The sequence below is a fragment of the Castanea sativa genome, chromosome 6 (assembly GCF_040712315.1).
Source record: "Castanea sativa cultivar Marrone di Chiusa Pesio chromosome 6, ASM4071231v1".
NCBI lineage: Eukaryota > Viridiplantae > Streptophyta > Magnoliopsida > Fagales > Fagaceae > Castanea > Castanea sativa.
The window spans coordinates 24,970,835-24,980,683 of NC_134018.1; the positions used below are offsets into that span (position 1 = coordinate 24,970,835).

Sequence of the window (9,849 nt, forward strand, 5' to 3'; positions counted from 1 at the left end):
TAGCCTGCAAAATGATGGACAACTCCTCCCTTCCTTCCTTATTTGATGTTTCGCCTTTAGAAGACATACTTTTGAAACTACAGAGAATTGTTAGAAATAATTCCTCACAACACTCCCTCACGTGTTTGCACTCAAATTATGTCACTCTCACTCGTGTTTCACTCTTAAATTGGCTTTTTCCCAATATTAGACTCACACTCTCTTTCCTTTTTCCACTCGTAGCTTCCCCTTTTCAGTTCTGCATTAAACTAATAACTTGATCAAGAAATTCAACTTGTAGTGTAAAACAGAAACCAACGGCAAGAAAATATGACAAAAACACTAAATCAAAGGAAAATGACAAAAAGAAAACAATATTCTAGTTTGAGAGAAAGAAACTACAAACAATTTTTTTTTTTCTATTTCTATTCTAATGTCTTTTTTTCACGTTTTTTTTTTTTTTGGAGCTGGGTGCACGATTTTAACCTAGTGCACGTCAAAAGGAACAAGATAGGATGATAACAGGAAACAAAAGATAAAAGGATAGAAAACTGATTTTAGAACTTGTGCTCTGATACCAAATGATGCGAACCTCAATCGACACGCTTTGAGACCCAACAAACAATATTGGAATATTTGCCTAGGAAAGCTAAAATTCAGATTTTAAATAGAACCCTGACCCAACATTTATAAGTGAAACGCGAACCAAAAGTAGAAGTAATAAACCTTGACCCAATGATTATAATTGAATCATGAACCGAAGGTATAAAGTTTGAACGCCACATGGAAGAATCCTTGATAAGTTCACAATTCCTGAAGAACCAAAAGAAGAGCAAAGTCTCACATTTTCTAATTTTTTTTTTCAATGATCCTCTATTACAATGAGGGTATGCTATTTATAAGACATGTTTGAAAAATGGAAAATATATAAAACGTACTAAATAATAAAACCCTAAATAAAAGTTGATTTGGTCTGAAATTAGCAAATCCAAAATAGGAAAATAGCTAAAAAACGTTCTAAATAATAAAAGCCCTAAATTCAGGTAGATTTGTTCTGAAATAACAGCTCTAGAATAGGATTAACCTCCATTAACTGATATAGAGCTGGAAAGTCAATCAGTCATTAATCCACGCCATAAATCACTCCTAATTAATCCAAATCAGGCCTCAATAGCTTGAATTAAATTTATTACGCCTTCATCTTCCTTTGGGCCAAGCTTGGAATGTCCTGCGTTAAGATCAGCCCAAATCTCTTGAATCAGCCCATTAAGTGCTTCTTTGATCTTCTTGGATATTGCTCTCGTAATAGGCCCAACTGGAACATGCAATGGATCCTTGAATGGTTGTTGATTCTCATCAGGTATTCTGGACATTCGTGGTGCATTTTAGTTAATTTTACAATTCATAGGGGTCATTTTAGCAATTCATAGGGGTCATTTTAGATGTTTTGGTGTATTTAAAGGTTTTCTGATGTTTTGGAAATTCTCATAGGTAAAATAGTTTTTTTTCGATAAAAACAATACCTTTGAAATCACTAAAACGGCAAATATACACCCAAAATCACCAAAAGACCCCTAAAACCAAAAAATGTCAAAAATAAAACCTTTGAAACCTCTTAACTAATCACCAAAATACCCCTGAACAGGTTAGAATAAGCAGTCAAGTCTCGATACCTCGTAAATTACCAAAGTGCCCCAAACATCTAAAATGATTAAAAAATACACATCGAGTCTGTTAAAATGAGCAAAATACCCTAAAATCCGCTAGACTGTGCAAAACAAGTTGAAACCGACCAAAGTACCTGAAAAATCTGAAAAATTGAGGGTATTTTGGCTTAGTTTAGGGTTATTTTGACCACTTTCAGAGGTTTCGATGGTATTTGGCTTATTTTGGAGGTTTCGACGGTGTTTTGGTCATTTTAAAAGTGGCAGTTGTATATTATGACTTTGTATTACTACAAATATATTCATGAAGGGGTTAATTGTTTAGATAATAAAGTCTTGGGGTTTAATTTTATTAATAAAGGCTAGAGTGCAATTTTATTTATATAGTGGTATTAAATATAATTAATGGTAACTTTGAGCTTGTCAAGAGTTGACAGATAAGCCCAAAGCCCATTGGAGTTAGAGTTTTATTTGTCATTTTGATCCCATCCAAAGCCACACACTAAAGCCCAATTAGACTGGCCCAAAAGGTTAGTCTAATTAGATAATCAACTGTTTATTTAATAAGAATTATTAAATAAAGTAATTGTTTTTAACAGTTATAAATGTATATACAATTAAAAGAGAAAAATATAGTTTTCTCTAAACATTCTCTCTTGATCACATACGTACATAATTGATTAAGAGACTGCACATCTTGGACATATGTGAAATTGGGGTGAAGATTGAAGGTCTTCCTAAGTTCGATCTTCTTTTGTTTTGAATTTCATTGCATCAAGGTACACCTTTCTATTCTTTGTTTCTAAAACCTAGAAATTCCATGTTATCTCACATGAATGAAGTAGATCCTTGTGTTGCTTCCGCTATGGATTTTGTATGAAATGCAAAACTAGTTTTTCCAACAGGAATAACTTGTACACCACACCCAAAGATCTTACTACACGTTCATATCTTTCTCATATGGAAAGATAAACCTTGAGATCTTGAGATAGTAACTACGTATCCTCCATACAAGGAAGAATCCTATGTTTATGGGATTTTGGTCAACCTTACGCCATTATATAAATATCAAATCTCCCCTCCCTCGAGGTAGGTGAAAAATTTCTGGCTCTCACACTATTAAGTTCTTGAAAATTCTTCCATCACTGACTTAACCTTCAAAGGGTTTTTGTCTAGCACTCTATCAATACTCTCTATAGGTCCATTGTTTCTTTTTGTTCTATAGGTACTTCGATTAGCATATGTGTAGACAATCAACTCACTGATAATTCTGTGCATCATCACTAACAGACACATCTAATGTTCAAATTTCACCATCCCAATTATTGAATTATAAAAGAAAGAGAGGTTTTTTTTTTTTTTTTTTTTTTTTTTCAATTATGTGTATGGCTCGATATGATTTCTTGAAAATCTTTCTTTCTTGTCATTCTCATTTGTTGGAAAAAGAAAAATTCATACTTAGTGGTCACTACCCCCAACAAAAAAAAAGGGGGGGGAATAGGGCCAATTATGGGAGTGGCCCAATCAAAAGTCCGTTAAATAAATATATAAGAAAAGCAGCCCAACTCTAATTCCAACTCCATGATCTCCGCTGTCTCTCTGATCTGATTTATCAGTCTCTCGCCGGTAGGCTTAAGTCTCACAGATCAATTAGATCACGCGTCGCACTCTGTCTCTCACTCAGGTCAGTAGCACAACACAACCAACCCCTCTCCTCTGATCTATGCCTCCAATTCCAATTTCTCTATCTATCTCTGTTCGTTATTTCTTTTTATAATTTCTTTGTGCGTGTTGAATTCATTTAATAAATGATGTGGAAAATTGCAGTGTTTGGTTGGTTGGTTAATTATTGAATTACAATATTAAATTTTACATATTCAAATAAAATAAAAATCCACATGTTTCAGAATTGGTTATTTATTAGCTGGCCTGGGGTCATTAGAAGATTAACTTGAGATGAGAAAACATTTGGTAGGAAGGAAGGTTACTGTTATACCCCTATCATTTCTTTTTTATGTTCTAAACTGAATTATCTCAGTAGTAGTTGTAAAATTAGCATTTCTTTTTCCTGGTCTTCCTTCGTGCGAATTGCGTGTAGTTGATCTCATCTTGCTAAGCCAAAGTTTGTTTCTGGATGTGTGTAGGTTATATTACAATATGCCCTCTGCTCAAGATCCATTTTATGTAGTGAAAGAGGAGATTCAAGAATCTGTAAGTTTTTGTCAAATTTTTTTTATGCTCTGTACCGCCTCTTAGTAATAAAACTTCTATTTGCAGTAAAGTAGTAATGTTTTATTTGGTACATATGATTGTATCAATTTGGTCTCTTAATTTGTGTTCAACTATATCTGCAGCCTATCACATTGTGTTTCGGCGGTGTGTTTGGACCATGTCTCAAATCAAAAAATAATTTTTTATTTTCCTGACACTTCATGGACACACTTGCAATAATGTCCCTCATCCAACATGGACATGGTCATGTCAGGGGTTTGCCATGTTTTTGCTTCCTTCTGATTGCTTAATTTATAACTTATCATTAGATAACAATGATGTTGTATTAGGCCTTGCAAGGAGATGGCACAGCACTTCACCTGGAGAGATTTTATATACCAATTCCATATTATATTTTAAGGAATCACTTGAATTTTGAGCATAATTCTTTGTAATTCTTTTAGATTACTTTATGTTCATCATCGTGAACCTAGTTTCTTAAGCTACAACCTTGAGCTTAGGCTGTCTTGTTACAAAGGCTTTATTGAAGAGTTTTAGATGATTTAGGTTGTTGTAACTCCACTGGAGGAGTTTCAGGGCAGCAGCTTTCAGATCTACTTCCTAATCAGGGGATCTTAACTGGAATAACGCAAATGGGATTCCTAACTGGATAGTTCCATGGAGTGGCTGCTGCTGTATCAGTGGATTGTGGCATTGAGACTGAACTGGGTGCTGGTGTGTTGATAATTTTAGGTTGCTTCAGTTGTATGGTGGAGGACGGGGATGATGTTTGTGGTTGAATTAAAAAGAGTGATTAGTTTCTGCATTATCTTCTCTTTTTCTTTTGAAATAACTTAATTTTATCAATAACCTCTTGGTTTTTTCTACCTCAAATGTTGGCTAGGCCTTCACTGGGCTGACATATTTCTGACTTCTTTGTTTCGAATTAATTGAAATTGTTTGGGAATCTTGGGGAACTTTTAGAGAAGGAAAAACCCGTCCCTTTCATGTATAATTTACAATATGGATCTTTCTCTCTCTCTCTCATGTGCACACGGGAACTTACACAGCACTGTTGTATCCGTGCTCAGTGATATGACATCCATGACTTTTCTTATGAGTTTGACTCTGTTGATGGTGGAAATAGGAGTTTCCTGGGGGATAGTAAATGTCTGACTATTTCATCACTACCTGTTTAGATTGATAAGTTGCAATCCACTTTTTACCAATGGGAGCGTATTCCTTCTGATACTGGAGAGCAATTACATCTCACAAAGGAACTGCTTGCTAGTTGTGAGAGCATTGAATGGCAGGTATGTCATACTTTACTAAAAATAGATTCTGCCTCTTATAAAGTTTTGGGAAAGATCAATCATAGGTTTCCATCATGCGATTTAATATGTATTGAATCAGTAAGAAGATATTTAGCATGTGAATTTAAATAAATATTCTTACTACACCGATGTGATGTCATCCTACATTGGAACTTTCTATTTTAGATTCTATTTTAGTAGCAATATAAAATCCTATACCGAGTCCACCAGTAGTGAAGCTTTTTAGATGAGTTTTGGCTTTAATTAAATGAATTAACCACTGTGTTCAACTGCTGAAAGCCTGCTTTCTTGATAGGAAGGTGGATGAATTGGACAAAGCAATTGCTGTAGCAGCTAGAGATCCATCTTGGTATAGCATTGACGAGGTGGAACTTGAAAAGCGAAGAAGATGGACCAGCACTGCTCGTATGCAGGTATCATCCATATAGCAATAGTTTTTAGAGACAGTGGAGACACTGTATTCAGTAATTCTTGTTATTGAAAATATATACTTTAAGCTTTCTCTTGTTAATCTGTCCTGACACTACTGATGTTTATCCCAAACTTTGTACTCAATTTGGTTATGATTTTTGGCACTCATTATGTGGTGAGCCTTTGGCTGTGTGCGTGTCTAGACTCTGGATTATTGACTGGAATTGTACTTCTTAAGTTTTAACTTTATGTAGCTTGTGAGCATGGTGAGTCTTTATTAGTTTAATAGCCTATGACAACCCTTTAAAAAAAATTATAATCTTTTTTTTATGAAATTATTATTTCTATTAAGCAGTGTATTATTTTACAAGCTTTTGGCTTTACATGTGTGTGTGAGAGGGGCTAAATGATTGGAGTACTTTATTAGGTGGGCACCATGAAGAAAGCAGTAGAAGCTGGAAAAGAGTCAAATGGGACTGGCACTACTGGTTTGAGTGGAATGCGCCGTGAATTAATGAGGATGCCAGATTCTCACAAGGCAGATGGATCTAATCACTACAATGCCCAAGATAATGATGACTTCATAGCATCAGAATCAGATAGGCAGCTGCTGCTGATAAAGTATCATTTTTGTTTCTTTCTTTTTCCTTCCACATACAGACACATGCAAACATATCTTTAGCAGTCTCCATACTCTTTGGATTTTAGTTGCTGAACTTCATCAAGGTAGGACAGTCTAAGGAAAACCTGTGTGTGGTTGTGTTGGGCTTAGCATTAGGAGAATTAAATGGTTAGGGTTTGTAATTTATTTAGGATTTGCAGAATGACTTGAAGTTTGAAAAGTTTGAATTTGGTGATTATTTTATAGGGAAAATGTGTAAAATTTTAGGGTCTGATAGGGTAAAGAAAAAGGTTTGATGTGGGAGTGCAAAGGAAGAGCGAGCGAATTTGTTATTGTTAAGAGATTGCAAACAGTCTACTTGCGTTTTACCCATGACCGTTACTAGTGAAAGAAGATCAAGAAGCACTTTAGGGATAGAAGTCTTCGATAAACCAAAAAACTAAGGTATATCTATTAATTACTCTCTGAAATATTTTAGTATAGAGAGCACAAATATATATAAGTGCTGGTCATATTAGGACTCCAAATTTGATTTTCGTACTAAACCTAATAAAGTAATTAAAGGCTGACTTGGACACAAAGAAAATTAAACCAAGATACTTAAGAATTTTCTTAAAAATTTTAGACTCAAACTCAATTTCCAAAATTCCCTTTAATTCGCTTGAGCTGCAAAAATTTCAGTTCTACTCTGATTTCAAGAGTGAATATAACTTGTAAAACAGAATCCTGAGTTACTATATTAAGCCTAGATTCTAGAATTTTATAATTATCCAGGACCCATGGCATAGGATGCTTAAATAACATACCAATAAAAAAAGTCCCTTAAAATTCATATGGTAATTTATTTATTATCATAAATTCACCAAAGTAGATAAGGAAATCTCTAACATCCCTTGTGGCTCCTAAAATACTATGAAGCTTTGTACTAACTATAACCTCCCTTTTTCAAAATTTTGACTTTTTTTTTGGTTGGCAATGTTGTCCTCATCATTGAAATAATATAAGCAAATACACCTAAGATTGGCGTGGACAGTTATTTTGGGTTTGAGATCCATTCGGTGTGTAAATTATCCTCAAAAAATAGAAAAAATAAAAAATCATAATTTTATAACAGTTATAAAAAATTATGTTTTATAGTTGAATGCTAATTTTGATTTTAAATAATTGGCATGTAGCACCTACTTGTGATGACTACTATAGTTCATACTAATGTTAATTAAACACACACTGGATGTGTAGTATGATACTAATGTTAATTGAAATAATTAGCATGTAACATTTTGTTGAAGATTGTTGTAATCCTTACCACTGGTGAGCAATGCTATATTCAACATTGATACTATTTTCATAATCCTCTAAACTTTTACTATTTATCTGTTTGGTTTAATTCAATATTAATATGCTTTAATTGTTATTTCAAACCTTGCTTAAGCTTGGACAAGATTCTGGGAAAAGTTGAGAGAGGTGACCATTACATATTAGATTAGATGAGGAGTACTCTTATGTTAACTAGAAACCTTCTCTCCATGTTGTTTGAGAAAAATGCTATTTACTCTTTATTTGGTTTTGACAAGTAGCTTTTGCCTCTATTTTATTTGTTCTTGATTTTGTATTCTTTATCAACTATTGATTGTAGGCAGCAGGACAAAGAGTTAGATGAACTTAGTGCAAGCGTAGAGAGAATTGGAGGTGTTGGGCTTACTATACATGAAGAGCTCCTTGCACAGGTAAGGATTTTTTAAGCTTCAGATCTTTATAATAACTCTTACCACTATTCCCTGGCAACAAATGATGTGAAAGATAGCACTGGTGGTGCATCCTTTAAGCACTTTAATCCATGAGTGACTTTTATTACTGTACCTGTAACTTTTTAATGTACTTCTTTTTTGTCAGGCTTCATTTTTTAGGATCGATTTTGTTGATTTGTTAGACTAACATGCAATATTTGAGTGCCCCAGGAGAAAATTATAGATGAATTGGGTATGGAAATGGACAGTACATCAAATCGTCTTAATTTTGTTCAGGTGAGCCTCTTTAATAAGTCTGAGCTAATGTTTATTTCCAAGCTTTGGAAAATACGTGCTTCCTACCAATGATCTGATATTCAAGACTTAGGTTAACTCTAAAAATTCCATTTTTTCAACTTCTCTTTGCAGAAAAAGGTGGCTATGGTCATGAAGAAGGCTGGTGTGAAGGGCCAGATCATGATGATATTGTTTTTGGTGGTTCTGTTTATCATCTTATTCATTCTGGTCTTTTTCACCTAGGCGTTGGAATGAAATGTTGGAGATATGTGAATCTCCTTTTTTATGGGGGGGGGGGGGGGGGGGGGGGGTTGTTGGGGGGAGAGAGAGGACCATCAAGAATAGATATGAATGAAATGATCTGATTGAAAGTCTGGGTTCATCAAGGAAAAAGAATATGAAGCAAATGAAGAATCTGCCTTTTTGTTCTGTGCAATTTCTTTAAGGTGGACCAGAATTTGTTGTTGAACCACTTATAATTGCAAGTATCATGTAAACCAGCTTTATATCATGCTTATTTGTTTATTGCTACATGCTTCTGTGACTAGATATTAGCAGGTTCATATTTCTGATTTGGTTATTGTTATCAAGTGTATGAGCCCTGATAGAGTGGCATTTGTTTTTTGTTTTTTTAAAGTAAAGTGTTGACAGTTCCGATTGTTTAAAGACATCAAATGAACTTTTTAAAGTTGAAAAAAAAAAAAAAAAAGAGGGAAGCAGTGATTGGGATTGTTGATGGGACAGTCAAGGGTTGGTGATGGCTGCAATGTCTATGAAAGTTAGAGCTCCGCTGGGTCCTTTGGAAGTTGAGGCAAAAGGCTTTGAGGCTGGTCTGCAGTTTGCAAAAGATTTGGGACTACAGGACTTCATTTGAGAAGGTGATTCTCTTAATGTTTATAGGGCTCCTGTTATATATGGGATTCTTGATTCTTGTCATGATATTCGTAATGTTAGGTTTTCTCATGTGAGGCGCAAAGGGAATATACCTGCTTACCTCTTAGCTAAACATGCTTGTGGGATTGTTGATTTTCTAGTTTAGATGGAAGAGAATCTTCGTTTCTTGGAACAAGCTTTTCGTCAAGATGTAATTTCTTTTTAAGTAATGAAAGTAGGCAAAAACACTATTCTGGTCCCTACATTTTGGGGTCATAATCAATTTGGTCTCTACATTTTAAGAATAGTTAATTTAATTTTTATTATTTTCAACTTACAATCAATTTGGTCTATATCGTTAAATCACTAACGTAAAATGCCTACATGGCAAACCGTTAAGACAGTTGGTAGGTCTAATATTAAAAAATTAAATGAAATACTGATGTCTTAATTTCAACAGCCAACTCAGCGCTTTGTTGGCAAATAAAAGCCATATCAACGCTTAATTTTTTTTTCTTTTATTGTACGAATTCCTTTCCTTAGAAATTAGAACATGCCACATCCCATCTAAGCTTATCTTGTTTTTCCTTCATACATTTTTCTTTTATCTTGATTTTCCTTCATCTCATCTCTAAGCTTATCTCTCTCTCATTAATCTTTTGTTCTCTCTGATTCATGGCTGAAGAAGCCAAATCCCATATTCATACAAAACCCGAAATCCAGATCCACTA

The 9,849-nt window shown here is 34.3% G+C and overlaps 1 protein-coding gene across 1 annotated transcript; it reads left to right on the forward strand.

Moving 5' to 3' along the window:
- The first annotated feature begins 3,194 nt into the window (after positions 1–3,194).
- Positions 3,195–8,835, forward strand: LOC142641184 (syntaxin-61-like). The gene is made up of 8 exons (XM_075815586.1): positions 3,195–3,327; positions 3,788–3,854; positions 5,054–5,167; positions 5,488–5,601; positions 6,027–6,220; positions 7,858–7,948; positions 8,180–8,245; positions 8,378–8,835. The coding sequence occupies exons 2-8, from the start codon at positions 3,801–3,803 to the stop codon at positions 8,486–8,488; spliced, it is 744 nt and encodes a 247-aa protein (XP_075671701.1). The 5' UTR covers positions 3,195–3,327; positions 3,788–3,800; the 3' UTR covers positions 8,489–8,835.
- Positions 8,836–9,849: the final 1,014 nt, after the last annotated feature.

Bases quoted from the DNA above. Each gene is read 5' to 3' on its own strand.
- LOC142641184 (XM_075815586.1), top strand. From the start codon at position 3,801: ATGCCCTCTGCTCAAGATCCATTTTATGTAGTGAAAGAGGAGATTCAA. The intron at 3,855-5,053 runs GTAAGTTTTTGT...CTACCTGTTTAG, and splicing joins AAGAGGAGATTCAAGAATCT to ATTGATAAGTTGCAATCCAC. The intron at 5,168-5,487 runs GTATGTCATACT...CTTGATAGGAAG, and splicing joins GTGAGAGCATTGAATGGCAG to GTGGATGAATTGGACAAAGC.